The sequence below is a fragment of the Mandrillus leucophaeus genome, unplaced genomic scaffold (assembly GCF_000951045.1).
Source record: "Mandrillus leucophaeus isolate KB7577 unplaced genomic scaffold, Mleu.le_1.0 Scaffold843, whole genome shotgun sequence".
Taxonomy (NCBI): domain Eukaryota; kingdom Metazoa; phylum Chordata; class Mammalia; order Primates; family Cercopithecidae; genus Mandrillus; species Mandrillus leucophaeus.
In genome coordinates this window covers 772,278-794,596 of record NW_012109175.1, presented here as the reverse complement: position 1 = coordinate 794,596, position 22,319 = coordinate 772,278, and the positions used below count along the sequence as shown (strand labels likewise).

General features: G+C 37.7%; 1 protein-coding gene across 1 annotated transcript in view; it reads left to right on the top strand.

The window, feature by feature from the left end:
• The window catches only part of KAT2B (K(lysine) acetyltransferase 2B), a 140,442-nt gene extending 121,623 nt beyond the window's left edge, over window positions 1-18,819 (top strand). Inside the window, exons 13-19 of the mRNA XM_011968452.1 lie at window positions 1,275-1,385; window positions 4,638-4,781; window positions 10,709-10,823; window positions 12,372-12,408; window positions 12,649-12,712; window positions 12,809-12,893; window positions 16,751-18,819. Of these exons, the coding sequence (XP_011823842.1) occupies window positions 1,275-1,385; window positions 4,638-4,781; window positions 10,709-10,823; window positions 12,372-12,408; window positions 12,649-12,712; window positions 12,809-12,893; window positions 16,751-16,944 (750 nt within the window). The 3' untranslated portion in view covers window positions 16,945-18,819. The remainder of the gene's footprint in view (window positions 1-1,274; window positions 1,386-4,637; window positions 4,782-10,708; window positions 10,824-12,371; window positions 12,409-12,648; window positions 12,713-12,808; window positions 12,894-16,750) is intronic.
• Window positions 18,820-22,319: the final 3,500 nt, after the last annotated feature.

Below are 22,319 nucleotides of genomic sequence, written 5' to 3'. Positions count from 1 at the left end.
AAAAAAAAAAAAAAAAAAAAAAAATGTGATTAGTTTGATGAGGTGTCATTCAGTCATGCCATATGAGGAATGACTATAACCTTGATGGTGCTTGGCTTGGGACTGGGGAAGTACGGATGGGCGTGTGTGAGAGAGTATAATCTTCAAAGGCTTGAAGGGCTATTAAAAGCAGGAATGAGTCTTTGTAACTCTAGGAGTAGAACTAAGGCCAGTAAGTAGAAATAACCATGACCAGATCTTGGGTGAATGTTAGGAAGGAATTTCCAACCATATAATGCCTGAAAATGAATTGGTCTATCTCACCACCAAGAAATTGCCCTACATTGGAGGTGTTCTAGCAGATTGCCTTTTCATGATAGATGGCAAAAGACCTCTAGCCTCATATGGGTTAGGGGGTTAGACAAAATGACTTCCAGAGATCTTTCTGTCCTTGAGGTACTGTGATTCCATGAGATCATACCTGGGAGCATATTTGAGTTATTTAGAAAAATGTGCTACCAAATTGTAGAAAATTTATGTGAAGATATTTTTGTCTGGATGCTTGGATTTACTTTTATCTCTCTTCATGAGGTTCTGAAACAATCACATTAGATTTATATGTTTTCTGTAAGCTTTGTCACTGAAAAAACTTCATATTATAAAAATATTTCAATCACTGAGTTTATTCAACATTGTTCACTACCTTTAGTTATTCAGAGATTCTGGGCTTCTCAGACCTCACTTGGAAAGGTCTGATAAGACCATATTTAAAATGCCGTGTTTGTGATGATTCAGTTCTTTCGAAGGGTTGCCAATTTCTGGTTTACAGTAAACACTTGGGTTACTAAATATTCTAGTGAAGATTAGCACTTTTCATTTGCATCTTTTTTTTTTCTTCTGAGAATCTCAAATACCTTAAAGATAAGCAGAAATTCATAATCAGCATTCATTCTGAAAACTTTTATATTAATATTCAGCAAGTGATCTTTAAGATTGAGTTAGGAACTTGTGGCCCTGGTGTGTTATTTTCAAATAACTAGAAACTTATATTTTCAAATGATGATTTTTATATTTGAAGCAAGGGTTTTGATTTTTGTTTGTTTGTTTGTTTTATAGCTTATTTTCAAAGTTAAGAAATGCAAGAAAGGGTGTCAATATATTTCCTTCAGGAAAGGTCCTGGTTGGTAAAATACGTAAAAGTACAAGCTCCTAAATTCACCATCATTTCCTGGTGGATTTATAAAAGTTTTTCTCCAGAATCTAATGTATTTGTTTGTATATTAACTTCCACACAGGGCTATGGAACACACCTAATGAATCATTTGAAAGAATATCACATAAAGCATGACATCCTGAACTTCCTCACATATGCAGATGAATATGCAATTGGATACTTTAAGAAACAGGTTGGTTTCTCACCGCATAACACTGTTTTGTCATTACTTTTCTGAATATGTTCTCAGGTAGCCTTCTTCCAAATAAGTTTCTCCCCCAGTGTCTTCCACTTACAAGAACAGACGTTTGTTTTATATCAAAATAAAACATATTTTAGCAAAATATATTTTATCAAATATATTTTATCAAAAATAAGCTTCAGCCTGGATTAGAGAGTGTCACTAGTACATAGTAAGTACTGAGTAACTATTTGTTGAGAGAATGAATGAATGTCATCTGTCAGTGAGGTGTAATATTGCATCCTAACATTCTAAAATATGGTTTCTAATAAGAAATTCCCAGTCCTGGAATTTGGTGGGTAGCATTCTCTGTGAGTGAGAAAAACAGATTCAGTTTCTGGAAGACCTCCATTTATGATAGCAGAGAGGAAATCCTGGAGTTTACAAAAAACTGCAAACAGTACTGATTCTACAGCACATAGTGGGCTAGGAGCTTGGCTGTCATCTTTGCAGTTCCTTCCTTTCTCCCTTCCTCCCTTCCTTTCTTTTTTTTGAGATAGGGTCTCACTTTGGTGCCTAGGCTGAGACCGAAGTGGTGCAATCTCAGCTCACCACAGCCTTGACCTCTTGGGCTCAGGTGATTCTCCCACTTCAGCCTCCCAAGTAGCTGTGACTACACCCAGCTAATTTTTTGTGTTTTTAGTAGAGACAGGATTTTGCCATGTTACCCAGGCTGGTCTCGAGCTCCTGGACTCAAGCAATCCACCCACCTCAGCCTCCCTAAGTGCTGGGATTACAGGCATGAGCAACTTCACCAGGCCTCTGTCCTAGCAGTTTCTTATCAGAAGTTTTCAGCTCAGGCTGGGTGCAGTGGCTCATGCCTGTAATCCTAGTACTTTGGGAGGCCGGGGCGGGAGGATTGCTGTGCTCAGGAGTTTGAAACAGCCTGGGCAAAATAGTGGGACCTTGTCTCTCTTTAAATAAGTCTTAAAATAAGTTTTCAGCTCAGCTTTTTGAGGACTATTCTTTGGCTGCATATTTTTTTAATAGTGATTTGTAATTCCTAAACATTCTCATTTACTTTTCTGACTATAAAAGTGATGTATAATCATTGTAGAAAATATAATAAAGCAAAAGAAGGAAAGAAAAATGGCTTGTAATTCCATCACCCAAAGAAATTTTTTGTTAATGCTTTGATTTTTTTATTTTAAAATTTTTCTTTTGTTTTTCCTCTCAGCTCATACCTATGCTGCTAATGCTTTGACATAAACCTTTTAAATATTTTTTTCTGTGTGTATATAAACATAAAAATTGGTTCATACCTATATATAATAATATATATATTTTTGATATTTTTGTGTATATAATAATTTTGATGGTTTCCTAGGATTTTGTTGTAGAAATAGAAAATAATTTCTTTAACCAATACATTTTTGGCTATTTAGGTGTTTCTTGTGGGTAACGTGCATAAGTGTGGGTGTGTTTGTGCACGTGTTTTGCCCTTAGAATAAATCCCTAGAAGTAGAGTTGCTTCCAGACATTTTTGTTATGTGTTGCCAAATACTTTAAAAATTTCCATTTTTGTCAGTAGTGTATTAGGGGGTCAGGAAAGGAGTTGGTAACTGAAAAAAAATTTACCACTTTTCCAGATAATAAATTGTGTATGTTTGAATTTATTTGATTATGTGAAGTTAGATTTATTTTTCCATGTTTATCAACTCTTTGTATTTGTTCCCTTTTTGGATTGCTAATTCATTTTCTTTTGTCCCTTTTTCTATAAAAATGTTTAGTTGCACATTGATTTATGATACCTATTTATATATAACAATATTAACCTTGGATAATATTTGTTTCAACATTGCTTGTGGCTTTTTCTTTAAATCTTCAGAATGTTAAAGATTTTATTACATAAAATGTATGGACTTGGTTTGGTTTGGATTTTGTTTGTTTGTTTGCTGTCAGACAGGGTCTTACACTGTCACCCAGGCTGGAGTGCTGTGGCATGATCACAGCTCACTGCAGCCTCAACCTCCTGGTCTCAGGCAATCCTCCTGCCTCAGCCACCTGAGTAGCTGTGACCTCAGGTGCATGCCACCATGCCCAGCAATTTTTTTTTTTATAATCATTTGTAGAGATGGTGAGGGGTTGGGAGGGAATCTTGCTGTGTTGCCTGGGCTGGTCTTGAACTCTTGGACTCAAGTGATCCTCCTACCTCAGTCTCCCAAAGTGCTGAGATTATAGGCATGAGCCACTGCACCCTGCCAGACTTTTTTTTTTTTTTTAATATGTTCTTACGTAATTAGAAAGCTTTTTGTGCTCTGAAGACAGATAAATAATCTCCTATTTGTTATCTTCTCATTGTTTGAGATGCATTTTAACTTTTGTGGTAAAACTTACTAAGAAATTAATTGGATTGTTTCACCGAGGTCTTCAGCATCAGCTTTCCTCGGCTGTAACTGTAGTGGAAAGCATGAGATCTCAGCCGTGGTTCTTAAATGACTTGTCTGTAGTCCTCTTTGAGGATGATGGCAATAATTACTTGGAAAATAAGTTTTTGTTGAAAGATGAGGCAGTGAACTGCTGGTGATGGTGCTGAAGTTCAAGTAATTTTCTGCAAATAACTGAAACAGATACTTAAGGAAAATTATATTTATATTATAAATATATTATTTATAATTTTGAATATTACTCTCAAGCAGTCTGTTATTATGGCTTAAAGTATGTAAATGAGTATATTCCAAAGCATTAATGTCATTGAAACAACCATACATTGTGACTGTCTGGAATTTTTTTGCCTGCAAAGAAAGGATTTCATTTCCTTAGAAACATTAAGTTTCTAATAACTTTATTTTTTTCACCATCTTTTCCTTGATAATTTAGATCAATGTTACTGATTTGTTGAGAATCTTGGGGATCCCCTCACCACTTTGGGAGAAATTTGCAACAGTCATATTTAATTATGTAATTCAGTACAAAATTAAACCTAATTTTTACTTAATACCTGTTTCTGTTTTAAACTTTTTAATATTTCTTTCTTTTTATTAGGGCCGTTTAAAAAAATGTTGTCTTGCTTCCTGTTTACACAGTTAGATTTCTGGTGTTTTTGAACTTCATGGGTGGTTTTAAGCTAATCCTCTTCAGAATAGCATAATGAGAACTTCAAAGAAGCTTGTCTTGATTCCTCACACAGTGCCTGGAACATAGTTAGCACTCAGTAGATATTTGTGCATGGTGTTCATGTGAATGAATTTACTTTCTTTTCAGGGCTTCTCCAAAGAAATTAAAATACCTAAAACCAAATATGTTGGCTACATCAAGGATTATGAAGGAGCCACTTTAATGGGGTGTGAGCTAAATCCACGGATCCCATACACAGAATTTTCTGTCATCATTAAAAAGCAGAAGGAGGTAAGCAGGTGGTTGACTCACTTACCTTCTGTACAGGCCAGTCTTAGCTGGGGTGGGTTGCATTTCCTTGGGTGCTCTGTGTACATATTTACTGGATAGCAAACTCTCAGTTTGCTATGGGTTATCCAGATTTCTTCTCTCTCTCTTTTTTAACACAGAGTCTCTCTGTCACCTAGACTGGAGTGCAGTGGCACTATCTCGGCTCACTGTAATCTCTGCCTCCTAGGTCCAAGCAATCCTTGTACCTCAGCCTCCTGAGTAGCTAAGATTACAGGCGTGTGCTGCCACGCCCAGCCAATTGTTCTTGTTTTTAGTGGAGACAGCGTTTCACCATGTTGGCCAGGCTGGTCTCGAACTCCTGACCTCAAGTGATCCACCTGCCTCGGCCTCCCAAAATGTTGGGATTACAGGTGTGAGCCATCAACGCCTGGCCATAGATTTCTTCTTTAAAGGTATCCTTGATCTGTTTCCTTTCGCGGTTACCATTTCTACAAGAGTCATTACTTTTTAAATTTGTGTAAAATACAAAATGTGTAAAATATGGTGACATATTTTAACTTCACCTTCAAGCCATTTTACATTTTGGCCTCAATTATCGTTCCCACTCCTATCTCTCTACTTTCATCTCCAAATACTCCAAATACATCTATTTACTGTTCTCCAAAGTGTCTTCGTCCATTAGCCACCCCCTTCACTCAGCACACGCATAAATCAAACCGTTTCAGCGTGTGTTCCAGTTACTCTTCTGAACTTCTCTAGCATCAGTTTGATCCACCTATTTGAATTTCAATTATTCATCTTACGTAGACATTTACCTTAGTGTATGTTAATCTCCGCTTTTACATTGCAAGTTCTGAGGGCTTATCTTTCTAGGTATTAAGTGATATGTTATCTGGTATTGAGGTGACATTTTTTATGCATATGAATGAAAAGAGAAGCAGTAAAAGGGAAAGGTTGATAGAGTTGAATACATAATAATTTAAATTTTCTAAGACAGAAAAAAAAAACAACCCCATGATGAAAAGAACAGAACTGGGGAGTACACAAAGGCCATTTATTGAAAGAAAGAACTTTGTGTGTTAAGCGCAGGATCACCTCCTGGCTGCCCCCAGTTGGGTGGAGTTTGCAGCTGTGTCATCCCACATCAATTCCAGTTGATACTTCTGTTATTCGTTTAGTGCACTTTTCTCTAACAAATAGCTAAGGAGGACATCTGTCTTATCCATCTTTGTTTTCTGGTTTCTACTAACCTCCTTAATCCCAGTTCTTAGTTATTTGTCAGGCATTATCTACGGAACAGCCCTAAAGCTTTTTACACAGTGTCTGGTGCATAGTAGTTACTCATTAAGTATTTTTCTTTTACTTAAAGTGGCTCAGTCTTGTTCTTATATTTCCTGGGGAAGTGAGCAAAGGCTTTTTTTTTTTTTTTTTTTTTTGGATTTGAAAATGAAAACAACTTTTGTTGCTTTTTGTTCAAAGATATCAGCCTAAGAGAGAATTCCAAGTAGGCACTTGGAAGAGTTAATAAAGCACAGCAGGCTCCTCTCTCTCCCTGTCTCTCTGAAGAGCTGGCTTTCCTCATTGTTCTCTCTGGGGCTTAATGAGCAGGTCTGGATTCAGCAGCACATCATTCGGCATTAGAAGCTGCTGGCCAGCTAAAGCCATCACCCTGCTGTCAGCTGCTCTTTCCTCATTCCTCCTCCCAGCAGCACTAATTCATCCCCACGGTGTTAGCTGAGAGCAGGATTCCCTTGGCAGAGTCTGCAGATTCACATTGTACATGATCTGTTGGCCCTTCAAACCTACAGGGGAACGCCAGAAGCGCAGAGCTATTTTAGATGGCTAACAAAGCAGTCAACTTTTTAGAAGCCAAGGCTCCCTCCCCCTTCTTTTTTCTCCTCTCCTCCCCCTCCCTCTCTGCCTCCAGCCTTTGCTCACACATTCCGTTGAATGGGTGATGGAGGTTTGGAGCTCTTAATCTAGTTTTTTAAAAAGCTATCTGAAGTCACTTCAATAAAAATATATTTGGATTCATGTAGTATTTTTTTCCACAGAATTCAGTTGATTTTTTACAAGTGTTATTTATTCCAACTGTGAAAAACCCCTCAAGGAAGGTAGGGATTCATGGTGGCAGCAAAGAAACAGTGAATATTTTGAGGCACTTCCTAGCCCCTGAAAGTATACAGGAGCAGAATAAGTTGTAGTTGTCATTAGTGGAGATAGAGAGAGAAAACTAGTGTAGTTGAACAGGTGGACCAAGAGTGGAGAGTTAAGTGCTACTTTGTGAGTGTTGACTCCAAGGGAAAGGTAGGATCTGTAGGGGCCTCATGTCACCTGACATGACTTTTTTGTGGGAGATTTGTTTTGAACTGGGCAGCCTGGTAATGAAATCTGCATTAGCAGAGACTCAGAGTCCAATGTGAACAGATTTGTGGGCACATGAACAGGTAGGACCATTGTTATGTCGGTGATGAAGGCACTATTTGAGAAAGTGCAAATAGGCTATGAGCAAGCAGAATTGGGTATATATGTGCCTATTCGTGTGTGTGTGTGTGTGTACATGCATACATGTATGTGTGGATAGGCTAGGTGGTGGGTGGGGGGATAAATTCTTAACTCTTTATCTACATGTGACAGTACAAGGAATTGGGGTTAGAGAAGCCAAAGTAAGGATGGGGAAACTCAATGCAATTTTTTTATAAGGAGACATGCAAAGACTGGGTGATGTATTGGAGATGGGGAACTACTCCACTGAAATTTTCTGCTTCAGGAGACCCTAAAACTGACAGCAGTAGATCATAGGACTGAGCTATGGACTTCAGGAGAAGAAGATGAGGACATACTTTCATTTGGAAGGCATTGATTTTATGGTCATGGGAGGGAGTTGAAGTGAAGATATTTTCTAGGGAGGTGAAGATAATATTCTAGAACACAATGAAAATATCTCCTTTCTGAGATGCAAGTGAAAACCACAATGCGACACCATCTCACACCAGTCAGAATGGCCATTATTAAGAAGTTAAAAAAATAACAGATGTTGGCAAAGCTGTGGAGAAAACGGAATGCTTATACACTCTTGGTGGGAATGCAAATTAGTTCGGCCCCTGTGGAAAGCAGTTTGGAGATTTCTCAAAGAATTAAAAATAGAATTACCATTCCACGCAGCAATCCTATTACTGAGCATATACCAAAGGAAAATAAATTGTTTTTCCAAAGGATACATGTGCTATTATGTTCATTGCAGCGCTATTCACAATAACAAAGACATGGAATCAGTCCAGGTGCCCATCAAAGGTAGATTGGATAAAGAAAATGTAGTACATAGACACCATGAAATATTATGCAGCCATAAAAAAGAACAAAATCATGTCGTTTGCAGCAGTGTGGGTTTAGCTGGGGCCATTATCCTAAGCAGATTAACACAGGAACAGAAAACAAAATACTGCATGTTTTCTAAGTGGGAGCTGAACATTGGGTATACATGCTCACAAAGATGGGAACAGTAGACACTGGGGTTTCCAAAAGAGGCAAGAGAGGGAGAGGAGTAAGGGTTGAAAAACTACCTGTCAGGTACTATGCTCACTACTTGGACAGTGGGATCATTAGAAGCCCAAAGCTCAGCATCACACAATATACCCATTATACTCCCTGTATCTAAAATGAAAACAAAAAATTAAAGTTAAAAAAGATCTCTTCTCCATAGTGATTACTAGAGGTACAGAGAGAACTTAGGAAGCCTCCCAGTCCCATTAACAGTCACTTCTCAGGAGCCCACAATCTTTAAGGTGCTACATGAGGTGTGTGGAAGCCATCTGGTAGGTCATTGCATTTGAGAGTCCCTTGGTGAAGAGAAGGAAACTTTTCAAATTGAAACTGTCTTCAGCATATTCTCTGAAGGTATCTATTTAAGAGATTGCCCTTGGGATTTTCTTTTCTTTTTTTTTTTTTTTTTGGAGACAGAGTCTCACTCTTTTGCTCAGACTGGAGTGCAGTGGCACCATCTTGACTCACTACGAGCTCCACCTCCCGGGTTCACACCATTCTCCTGCCTCAGCCTCCCGAGTAGCTGGGACTACAGGTGCCCGCCACCACACCTGGCTAATTTTTTGTATTTTTAGCCGAGACGAGGTTTCACTGTGTTAGGCAGGATGATCTCGATCTCCTGACCTCGTGATCTGCCTGCCTTGGCCTCCCAAAGTGCTGGGATTACAGGCTTGAGCCACCGCGACCGGCCGGGATTCTTTGTTTTTTAAAAAAGAAGATTTGGATTTACAAATAAATGGAAAGCACCCATCTAGATCAACCCTGTCAAAAGTGGCAGTCACTAGCCACATGTGGCCACTGAGTACTTGATATGTGGTTCGTCAAAATTAAGGCATGCTGTAAGTATAAAATCCTCTGATTTTCTTTTCTTTCTTTCTTTTCTTTTTTCTTTTTTCTTTTTGAGAGGAAGTCTCACTCTGTCACCCAGGCTGGAGTGCAATGGTACAATCTTGGTTCACTGCAACCTCCACCTCCCAGGTTCAAGCAGTTCTCCTGTCTCAGCCTCCTGTGCAACTGGGATTACAGGTGTACACTACCATGCCCAGTTAATTTTTTGTATTTTTAGTAGAAATAGAGTTTCACCATGTTGGCCAGGCTGGTCTCGACCTCCACCTCAAGTGATCCACCCACCTTGGCCTCCCAAAGTGCTGGGATTACAGGTGTGAGCCACCACACCTGGCCAATCCTCTGATTTTCAAGGGTTCATATGAATAAAGCAATGTAAAATATCTTACACTTTTTTCCAATTGTATGTTACAATATTTTAGATATAATGAGTTAAATGAAATACATTATTAAAATCAATTTCACTTGTTTCTTTTTGCCTTTTAAAAATGCGGCTAGTAGAAAAATTTAAATTACATGAGTGGCTGGTATTATGTCTCTATTGGACAGCACTGATCTAGATTTACTGGGAATATACTTTTACTAGCCCATTCATTTTATGAAGTTATTTGTTTAACTGTTAGGATTACATATTCATGCTGCAGTATTTACCAGCTATATGTTTGAAATCAATCAGGAAGTAGATTTTTTTGTTTTCCTTTGTGAATGCAATTAGTGATTTCTATTGTTTTGTTTCATTTTTCCAAAATTTCGTTATGTTTAATTTCCAGATGGTGATTTTTTAGTTTTTTTTTTTTTTTTTAAAGGGATAACCTCACTGTCTTGGAAGTAGTTACCTCAGCATATTAATAATTATTTTACAAAACAAACAAAACATCTCTTAACATTTCTCAGTCAGTGTGATGGCTCATGTCATGGTTGTGTTGCTTTAATAGATGATACTTTAAATTGCATTATTGTTTTCTTTCTTCTCATGACAGCCTACTATTATAGAGCTGCTGCTTTTTTGATGCAGGTAGAATAGGTTGGAGCTCCAGCCTTGAAAAGTTTATATAGTAAAGCTTTAACTACTGTAGGCTTTGGGGACTTTCTGGGGTCTGTTTACCTGCCTCTCTAGTCTGAAGGGAACAGTTCCTAGTTATGGGATGTGAAGAGATTCTGTCACTTGACTGAGTAGTGAATGCTCAGGGCTGCTTTCCTGTGATTCTGGCAGAGCCTCCTCAGAGAGGCAGGGCAAAATAATTGGCTGTTATGCTACAGATGACAAGTGGGCCCTAGGGGCTGTGTGTTTTCTCAATATTGGCTTTTCTGGATGGCAGGGACAAGTAACTCAAAGATGTTTTTGTGAATGTCACTAAATAGACATAGTATAATATAATCTGTTCATTTCTTACCTGTTAAATAGCATTCACCCCTTTCTCCCATCTCGTTTCATAAAAAAGACTGTTTTGTTAGGAAAACATTTCATTAGAGTGACTGACTTGAACTGTATCCATAGACTTCTTTCCCTAAACACATTTCCTTCTTGTGCTTCACAGATAATTAAAAAGCTGATTGAAAGAAAACAGGCACAGATTCGAAAAGTTTACCCTGGACTTTCATGTTTTAAAGATGGAGTTCGACAGATTCCTATAGAAAGCATTCCTGGAATTAGTACGTATAGACCTTTTAAAAGCGAAGTTTTTTAGTAATGCTGTGATTTGTGTTTGAAACAATTTCCAGAATGCAGTAACTTGGAAAGCTATATTGCCCTGCCTGTCTCTGTGTTATCTCTAGTCTTTTAAGAAAGGCAGCAAATGTCATCCTTTTATGTCTTCCCTACGACCCAATACAAACAAACCAAAGGGAGCTTAGATGCCCCCTTGTAATAGCTGTTAATATCCACCGTTTATTAAGAGTCTGCTATTTGTAGCACAGTGCGAATTATTACGCATATGCAACCTTGAAAGCAGGGAATCCTATTTTATAAATGGGGAAATCGAGTTCCAAAGCAGTTAGATCATTTACTGCTAAAGGGCACATAGCCAGTAACGGTCAGAATTAGAAGCAGCCCAGTTCTGATGTCCAAACAACTTACTGTTTGCACCGTGTCTCATTGCCACCAGGGTTTTAACCTCCAAGGTCTGTGCTTGACTAAACTAGTCTCCCCAAACTTCTAAAAAATATTATTTGTTATGTGTGATGGAAATTGTATACCGTGTTTCATATTCCCCATTTTACAGTAGTTTTCCTAAGGGTTCTTGGCTGTATGTTAGAGTTGAGTTGTATTGGGTTAAACCATACCAAATAGTTGTTTTTATAGGTCAAAAGCCATTGAATATCATTTGGCAATTTTATTCAGTTCAAATCCAAGTTCTTTTTAGTATATTCAAGCATTAATTAAAAAAACAAAATCAAACAAGCAAAAATTTTCCAGAAAAAATAAAATGTTGTTTTGGCAAGATATATCACTTTATGACATCTGCCCTATGGGAGATCTTACTTTTATGCTAAATCCAGAAATTCTACTTCCATGTATTATCTCTGTTAATGACATAATAGCAACCAGATCATTGAATGCCTACTTGTGCCACACATTTTTCTGTGCTTTTTTTTTTTTTTTTGTACATCAACTACTCTCAATAGGGATAAAACCACCTGATTTTTAGGATTCTGTTTTATAGATCGATAAACTGAGAGACAACTTACTCTTATTTAGGGTGAGTTACCTTTTAAGGAAAGAACAGGAAATCACATCCAGATCTGTCAGACTCCAGGCTGTTTTCTATCTGCTACACTAAACTTTCTTGCATTACAAGCGGGGCCTTAGCCAAATAGAACAGAGACCAGGACAGAGTTTGTTCTGACCTAAAATAACAGCTTAACTCTTTTACAGAGTCATCAGCAAAACATTTGACTTTCAGTTTAAAAAATACACATGCCCACAGTACTGTACATATTTATTTTTTATGCTCTCCACTGAAAGGTTGGTGTTCCTGCTTTAAAAACAGTAACATATGGGGCAGTGTTGTTAGTCTTGGAAATGTTTTATATTGTTAGCGGTATAAGGAAGTAACTAATTGCCATTAATTTCAGTCTTTTCTCAGAAGTAGATTTTTATTGAGGCATGCCTGTAATTTATTGTTTTTGATAAGTATTAACTATGTTACTCTCTTGACCAAAAGCACTTCTCATTCAGTGTTTCATTTTGTTGACATATAGGAGAGACAGGCTGGAAACCGAGTGGAAAAGAGAAAAGGTAAGTATGACAGGCAAAAGGATGTTAATGGAAGTGATTTTTTCCCCCCACTCAGCAACTTAAAGAAAATGGGCAAACTAATTGTGATCACTCACACAACAGTTGGTGGGTTTTGAGTTTCCTAAAACATTCTGGAATGGTTCCAATTTTAGGTTTTTGTAAGAATGAGCTGAATAGTAATCAGCTGGCAATAGGGTAAAAATCTAATCATTCCTCCTTGTTTCCCTTTTTCCTTTCAAGTAAAGAGCCCAGAGACCCTGACCAGCTTTACAGCACGCTCAAGAGCATCCTCCAGCAGGTGAAGGTGGGTGTCCTCTTTATTCACCTCATGCAAATATTTTGAAATGATTTCCCACATGGAATTTCCATATTAGATACCTTACTTTTTTCTTTACCCAAGAGCCATCAAAGCGCTTGGCCCTTCATGGAACCTGTGAAGAGAACAGAAGCTCCGGGATATTATGAAGTTATAAGGTTCCCCATGGGTAATGCCATTAACATTTTCTAAGTCTAGATTTAAAACTGGATGGCGGTGTGGGGGACAAATGGTTGCTGAGGTTGATTTGTACTCCTCTGTTTACGGTAGGAAGTGTATGACGGGTGGTGGGATTCCACGCACCGTGGAGGGGCAGTGATGGCAGAGAAGTGGGTGGCTGTGTTCATTAGAGACATTCTGCAGCTGTCGTTTAGAGCCCACATGAGCTTAACGACACTAGACACAGAAAATCCAGGGTAACTGCAGATAGCACTAGGTATGAAAGCTGGTACTTTAGATATTACTTTGCTTATATTCTAACTGTTTGGTGCAAATAGAAAACATCAGCTTATCCTCTTGATATGCTTTGAGTCTGTCATAAATAGGTATTCCTTTTCATAATTATTCAAGATAATAATGAAAGAAGTTAAACTACTTGACTGCTGTCCTTTCAGAGGGAGAAATTCTACTTACCACAATTCTGGATTTTCCAAGCCCTTGATGGGTACTGTTAGTGTCACTGTATATACTCTTTATTTTAAGCTTTGTCTCATATCCAAAATCAAACAAAAAAGGATGTCTTCAGAAATGTAGAATTGTGCAGTTTGGTGCTTTGCCCACACTATGCTAAAATGAATGATTAATTGAATCAATTGAGAACGCTCAAATTAAACTAATTTGGCATTGTATGGGTGACAGACAGCTAGCTGAAATGTTTTCTTTTTATCAGCTATGTGGCCATATTTTTGGAGAGAGCCAGAGGCTTCTGTCTCTTTTCTACTTGTAATCTATTCCAGGTGCTAAGAATTGTGGAAGTCCAGCCTGAGTAAGGTAGTGAGACCCTGTCTCTACAAAAAGTAAAAAATTAGCCAGGTGCAGTGGCACACGCCTGAGGCCCCAGCTACTTGGGAGGCTGAGGTTGGAGGATTGCTTGAGCCCAGGAGTTTGAGGCTGCAGTGAGCTGTGATTGCACTACTGCACTTCAGCCTGAGTACTGGAGGGAGACCCTGTCTCAAAAAAAAAAAAAAAAAAAATTATGGAAGTATTAAAAATGTGAAAAGGAAGAGTGAAAGGGATGCATTAGCTCCTTGATAACTGAGTTATTTATAGGTGTTTTCTATAGCATTTAAATGTTTCACATGAATATTTTATATATTTGTAGTAATGATTTCAGTAGCCTACACCCCTTAAAGTGGACACACATCTATATGCTTTTCTTTCCCTCTTCTCTCTGCCTTACCACTATTTATTTCAGTACAAGAAAATAAAGGGTAGGGTTGAGTCAGTCTAGAATTCTGAATGGAAGGCTGATTTGGGAATCAGTATTGTCCACTATGTGCAAAATATGTTAAAACTCTTTGTGTCCATTTCTAACGATAAATTAACTGATTTTTGTATCCTCTTCTCTGGACTGTCTCAGCTTCTTTTGTGAAACCCTCATGGGAAGTTGTGTCAGTTTGGGGCCCTTTCAGCCCCTGTCCACATGCACTCTGAAGACGTGCAGTGATAGGTCTAGCAGATCCCATTGATCATAGCCTACTTACAGCCTGCTTTCTGAAAGTGTTTTGCTTGGTCCAGCCTGTGAAGGTTGTGAACTTCTCCAGTTGGATACCACCTGTGTGCATAGCTGAGTCTCACGAGGGGAAAACTGACCTAATTGAGCAAGGCCAATGATGGGCTGAAATGTGTGCTGGACAAACTTAATTAAAGCTATAAATGGTGTTCTTCAGTAGGGCAGTATTTTTTTTTTTTCTTGGTATTGTTTAGATGCTGAGTAAAATATTTAGTTTTGTCCCCAAGATTATCTTGTATTTGAAGACAAGAATGACAAATCAATAATTTTACATTTTCCCATTGTTTCCTTATTTGATTTTTCTAATAACGTTACTTTTCTTTCCCCATATTCTAAAAATGGATGGGATTTTCTCTCATATGGATGGGATCTAACCTGTTTTATTTAGGGAGTCACACACTGGACATCACCTGTATAGTCAGTCTGGCCCAAGCATGACTTCTTGTTACCCATGGATGGCTAGGCAGGGTTTTCCTGCTTATCCAGAATTCCCAAATTAAGGGGAAGGGACATGAAAACAGAATAATTTAATGGTGTCTCTATATTTGGTACCACCCATATTTAGTCACCTTTTTTAACCCACCTCATTTTGTCAATTGAAAAAACTCTAAGAAGGCCAGAGGAAGAAAAATGCTATCTATAGCTATAGAATAGAAAGGAAGTATTCAGAATTGTTTATAGTTATTCAGAAAAGTCCAGACACCTCCATAATTCTTGCTTTGTTTCTGTTGCATTTTAGGCTCTCTCCATCTTTTCTTACCCACCTCCTAAAAGTAGTTCAAAAGCTTTTGGACAAACTTCTTTGTGTTGTGTCATCCTTTTGCTCCCCCTCCACCTTTTTGGGGGGTACATGTTTCTTCCTTTTAAAACGTTATAAATATTATATTGGGCAGCATATCTTAAGTGGTAGACATTTAGGTGGAAAAGTGAAAGGAATGTAAACATCTACTTTTACTTAGGGCCAATTTCATTGTTTTTTTCTTCCTTAAATGAGAGAACATTTTGATCTGTTCAGTCACACGTGGATGGGACATTTAGTGTGGATTTGATGAGTCTTTGTGTTTCTTAACGCTTTTAGATTTTTCTCTCTCTCCAAATTGTTTTAGTTAGAGAAGAAAGAAAAGTTGAAAGTTGAATTTATAGATGTGATGACATACACTCTAACCGAGATAGGCTTTAATCAAGAGATAGGCAGAAGCAGCTTTTTTCCATTTCTTCTTTGATGCTTTTGTGGTGGATTTAGGATATTGATGCAAATAAATTTCTTCCCATTTGGGGATATTGTACATAAATTTACTTACCTTATTAAATGATGATCCCAGTGTATTTGGTTATAGGTTTCTTTCCCCTGGAAATTTTGTAACATGCTTAGAATTTGGGATATTGGTAGTCGAAAGTGTTTGCCCCCCGCATTTGACTTATTTTTCCACACATAGTTAATACAATTATAGCTTTTAACAATAAAGCCAGACTTCAAGACAACCAGGGAACCATAAACAGACAAATGTTAGCATCTATTCTAATCTGCATATAATTCTTTAAATTAGTCCTGACAGTGAGGACTGAGGAAACCCCTCTTTAGTTTTATCAGTTTAGCTGGAATACTGTTTTCACCTGTAAAATTCTGCCATTTAAAGCAAGCAGCTATATTGGGAAATTCTTTGCAATAGTCTCACAAGGCTTACTTGCTTTAGAAAATAGATTATTAAATGAAGTTTGTTATTCTTATTTCATTGGTGGAGCTTGAAGCAAAATTCATTGGAATCATTTTACATGCAAGGTCACTGGTGTGTTCACAGATGTATTTATTATTAGTTTCTCTACTTTATCTATATGACACCAAAACAACTGTGAGTTTAGTGAAACAAACGCAGTCTGATAGTTTTAAGTAATTAAATGATTCAATACCAACGTTCCACCTGCTCTGCTCCATATAGATAGAGCTGCTTCTGTGTAATTCTGAATGAATAGCTAACAGTAGTCAGTTCATCATACTTATTGTTGCTAATCTACTTAGCTTCCTTGTGCTGAATAGGGGATTGAACCAGATGACTAATAATGGTCCCTTTAATGCTAAAATGGCTGTGATTTGACATTTTTTAAAAACCCACAAGAGAATGAACATAAGATTTAAGAACTGTTTTCCTTGATCATAAGAATTTCTCTTAAATAAAAGCATTGGGATGATAAAAATGTAATCAAACCAACAACATAGATTTCTTTCCCAGTCCCAGTTTTGTCAGCTGGTGTTTAAAATGAGTCAAAGATTGCTAATATTTTTTTTTCCTGTGCAGATCTGAAAACCATGAGTGAACGCCTCAAGAATAGGTACTACGTGTCTAAGAAATTATTCATGGCAGACTTACAGCGAGTCTTTACCAATTGCAAAGAGTACAACCCCCCTGAGAGTGAATACTACAAATGTGCCAATATCCTGGAGAAATTCTTCTTCAGTAAAATTAAGGAAGCTGGATTAATTGACAAGTGATTTTTTTTCCCCTCTGCTTCTTAGAAACTCATCAAGCAGTGTGCCTAAAGCAAGGTGGTTTAGTTTTTTACAAAGAATTGGACATGATGTATTGAAGAGACTTGTAAATGTAATAATTAGCACTTTTGAAAAACAAAAAACCTCCTTTTAGCTTTTCAGATATGTATTTGAATTGAAGTCATAGGACATTTTTATTTTATGGAATAGATTTTAATCTATTTACTACTATTAAGGTAAATTTTCTATGGCATGTCCATTAGCTGACTATTCCATGATAGATGATTAGGGGTTTCCTCAAAACCTGTGTGTGAGGAAATTGCACATAGTAGCAAAATTTGGGGATATTCATAAAATTTTCAGACCGTGAATGTTTCCATTTTTTTCTAATGGAATGTGAGAGTTTATTTTTATTTTATTCTGAAGGACTTTAAGGAAGGGATACATGATTTTAAAAAAGCCTGTAAGAGGTGAAATATGTGATGTTTGAAGTCTCATTATAGACTTTTTATATATATTTTTTAAAACACTCATCTAGATGAGGTGCTTTGAGCAGTTCTGAAAAATGCAGTTCCAGGAAAGCAACTGCTTTGATTCCTAAGGAAGAAATTCTAAATAATGCAAACTTTTTAAATAAGCATCTAGGTTTTTGATAATTCTGTGTACCTGCAACAAACTTGTTAGTACATAACCACTATTTTAATAATTATTTTCTCTACACAAATGTGTGATATCATATTTGACTTTGCTTATGCAGGCCATAAGTTCCAAAAGATAATTTCCCTGGCCACAAAGGCATAAACTTGAAAACACATGAGATTGAGTCAACATGCTTTAATAGGAAAAGATGTGTGGTCTATAAATGTATCCATCTGGTGAATCCTTGTTCTAATAAATATTTTTTTTCTTTTCTATGATACACACAGCCACAGTGATAATATGTAAATGAACATTTTCCTTTTTATATCTCCAGATTATGTTTATTGTCTGAAGTAAATTAAATTCCCACCAGGGTTTGCTGTCAGTATTTTAACACCCACATTAGTATATGGGTCCAGGGTCATAACCCCCTAAAATCCATCATGCAACCTTATTAATCTATCTTGGGATTCCAGTTTAGTGCTTGGATTTATTTCCTGATTACACTACATAGAAAAGTGAGACATCTGCCATCCCAGCTCTGGGAAAACCAACTAATATACAACCATATAAATGAAGGCCATCTTGATGGTCTCAACACTAATTTTTTATGATGCAAATTTATAAACTGATTTTTGTAAAGGACAAACTTTTAAAAGTGTATTTAACTTGATGTTTTCTATCAGCATAAATAAAATGGTCATGAATAGTCATTAAAAACAGTTGCCAGTGATAATCTGCATGAAGGAAAAAGACCCCCACAAATGGCTGAGTTGGAAGTATTGTTTTTGATATGTAACAGATATTCAGAATGCTCACACTGAAAATGCCTCAACTTTTTAAAGTATAAGAAACCACCATGAGTGGTGTCTAGATTTCTAATGAAGAATGATGATACAGTTTGGATTAAGTATCTTGGACTGGTTTTAAACAGTGCTTTGTACCGGATCTGCCGAAGCATCTGTCCAGCCTGGTATCCTGTGAAAGTTTGTTATTTTCTGAGTAGACATTCTTATAGAGTATTGTCTTTAAAATCAGATTGTCTCTTCTATATTGAAAGCATTTTTATGTTTTCTAATTTAAAAATTAATATTTTCTTATAGATATTGTGCAATAAAGCTGAAGTAGAATGTGTGGTTTTTGCAAATGCTTTAACAGCTGATAAAATTTTACATTTGTAAAATTAATATATTGTACTGGTACAAAATAGTTTTAAATTATATTTTAAAAAGCTTCCAATCTTGTGGTGTGTTTTATTCATTCAGTAGGCTGAGGTTAACAGAACAAATTATGATCTGGTTGATGACCATCAGTTGAATCCTTACACCTTCTATCTTAAGCATTCTGTTGCATTTGGGGGAGGTTTCATAAAAATCCGTATCTCATCAGTAAGAGGTTTTCAGGAGAGACGCTTACTCTGTCTTTTGAGTTTTCCACTGCATCTTACCCACTCACCCACTAAACAATAACAAAAACGATCCATTGAAAGAAGAGTGTTGTCGGTTTAGAAATTAAAAGAATTTTGTTTTTATACTTTGCATCTGTGAAATATATGAATGAGACAGAAATACAGCCGATTTTTAAACGTCTCCCATATGAGCTTTTAATGTTATTCAAAATGATGTCTGTAGGAAAGAATACTATATCCTTTTGGGGTTTGAGAGGACCCAACCAAGAGAACCCCTCTTCTCTACTGAAATCTAGACCAACTGAGAAGTTAAAAAAAAAAAAAGGCATATGATGGCCAAAATACTATCTTTAATACTAGTAAAATGGATATTGGAGAATGTGGCTTCCTTTTTATCTGTGGACAATGGGCTTTCTAATGCTGAAACCCAGAATGTGATTGACCAGCTGCTCTGTACCACTGTTCTGTACTCCAGAATGTTACTGACAAGCTGCTCTGTACCCCACTAATGGGGCAGGGACTTTCCCATTAAGCTTAGTGCAGCCCTAGAGCAGTGGTGCTCTCTGAAGGCAGGCCAATCCTGAAGAGGCCCAGGTGAGAGCGGGGCATATCAGCCTATGTCCATAATAACCTATGGTAAGTATGTTACTACTTAACTCCTTAATTAGGCAAGCCCCTCCCAGGGGAAGAATGAATGAGGGGACAGAAGGAAGCCAGGAGATGATGTATATCCTCCTTCAAGGAAGTAAACTTTTGTAATGGAGAATAAGTCTACTTCAATCAATAATTACAAATTGGTCATATTTATTAGAAGTGAATGGTGAGCGGGAGACTTTGAGGTTTTCATGTTACCTGGACGAACGATTTATATTTCCAGAAACTAAGAAGTAGAAACAAGATCAGATCGAAGTACTATGGACCAGTTAATTATTTGTCACCCCTTTAAGCTGATATTCTTTAGACCAATCCTCAGTGTTTACTTAAAAGGATTTTAAGTGCTGCACAAGGAAGGGTAACTGGCGGCAGCTCTTGTCGTTAGAGCTATTCTGCTCTATCCCTTAACTAGCATTCTCCTCTTAGCAAAGTAAAAATGCCAAAGAAAAGCCATCAGCGATTCTGGAATATCAAAGGTCAGAATGGTTGCAAGTTCTTACTTAAGAGGTAGTAAATTAGGTTGACAGTTTTTTCATCTGTTGAAGTATATGTTTAAAATTCTTGACCATTCAGACATTTTTTCCTGGCAGAAAAAAGGTGTCTGTGTAGGGGGTAGTGGAGGGTGGGCAGGGAAGGTGGTGGGCACGGAAGGTGGTGGCAGGGACTGAAATCAATGGCTGTGTTTGAGTCTTAAAGCTCCTGGTATTAAAGTCGTATTTACTTTCTCCTTTGGGTATATCAGTGCTATCAGTATAAGTGGTGATGAAGATTGGCAGGATAAAAACAATGTTAACTAATGTCTCAGGTAAAGAGTTGAAAATGAATTTAAAGAGAAAAAAAGAGCAAATGAAAGATTTCCAGGTACACTTTGGAGGAAGAGCTTCAGCAAAGTAAAAAAAAGATGCTGTAAGGAAGTGAGAAAACCATAAGCATTATGAAAGATCCTCTTTAATGTATTTATGTATATTTATGGCTTGATTTATTTATGGGAACATCTTTACCTTCTTATAGAAAAAGGAAGCTAACAATGACAAAGCTGGAAATTTTCTTTGGGTTTATTAAAAAGCAGTATTTCAACAAAGCAGAGAAAAATTAAAAGTCAAGCTTCCTGCTCCCTCTTCTTATTGGGAAGTCCGACACAACCTTCACAGGATCAGGAGTTGAAAAAGATGAGAAATGATATGTGTAATTTGTGTGTGTGTATTTATATACAGTCATGTACCACTTAACGGGGATACCTTCTGAGAGATGCAATGTTAGGTGATTTTGTTAGTGTGTGAGCATCCTAGAGTGTACTTACACAGTCCTAGATGGTATAGTCTACTACACACTGAAGCTCCATAGTATGGCCAGTGGCTCTTAGTCTAGAAAGTTGTATAGCATTTTACTGTAAATACTGTAGGCAACTGTAACACAAAGGTAAGTATTTTAAACATATCTAAGCATAGAAAAGGTGCAGTAAAAATATGGTATTATAATCTTATGGGACCACCATAGTATATGCAGAGTATTGTTGTCCAGACATCTTCATTTGGCATGACTCTGGGTGTATGCATGAAATTTTATGAGCTGAACCAAGGGTTACCAGTCTCAGTTTATCTAGGTTTGAAGTTCTTTAAAAGAAATCCCAGAGAACTTGGAGGCTAAGGACCTGAAAATAATGCACATGTTTACATGTGTACACTTTCTGCATATCAGTTCACTTGGTCCTTGGACCCTCCCAAAGTTCATTGGTGAACCCCAGTTTAAGAATCTTTGCTCTCACGAGTCTGGGCAACATAGCGAGACTGTATCTCTACCAAAACAAACAAACAAACAAAAACAAACAATTAGGCCAGGCATGGTGGCTCACGCCTATAATCCCAACACTTTGGGAGGCTGAGGTGGGCAGATCACGAGGTCAGGAGATTGAGACCATCCTGGCTATCATGGTGAAAGCCCATCTGTACTAAAAATACAAAAAATTAGCCTGGTGTAGTGGCGGGCACCTGTAGTTAGGTCCCAACTACTCGGGAGGCTGAGGCAGGAGAATCGCGGGAACCCGGGAGGCGGAGCTTGCAGTGAGCCAAGATCACGCCACTGCACTCAAGCCTTGGCGACAGAGCCAGACTCCGTCTCAAAAAAAAAAAAAAAGCATCTTTGCTCCGTCAACCTGCCATCTTCTAACGTTAACAGATGGACATCTAGTTTCTACTTAAAAACATCTGTGAACGGGAAATTTGCCTTTTTGTGCAATAGTACTGTTCAACAGTGGGATAGGCAAAGGTTTGTAAGAAAGCCCATAGGTTGGGTTGAAGTCAGCTGTTTGTGACCAAGCCCTAGTTCGAGTTTCCCACAGAGTACTATTAGTGTGCCAGCACTGTTCCTATCCCTCAACACACCCAAGCATACTTGTACAGTTGTAGCTATGTGCACAACTCAAGATCCTGTCTATGTTTTAAAAACATTTTTAGGCTGAGCACAGTGGCTCATGCCTGTAATCCCAGTACTTTGGGATGCCCAGGCGGGTGGATCACCTGAGGTCAGGAGTTTGAGACCAGCCTGACCAACATGATGGAACCCCATCTCTATTGAAAATACAGGCCGGGCGCGGTGGCTCAAGCCTGTAATCCCAGCACTTTGGGAGGCCGAGACGGGTGGATCCCGAGGTCAGGAGATCGAGACCATCCTGGCTAAC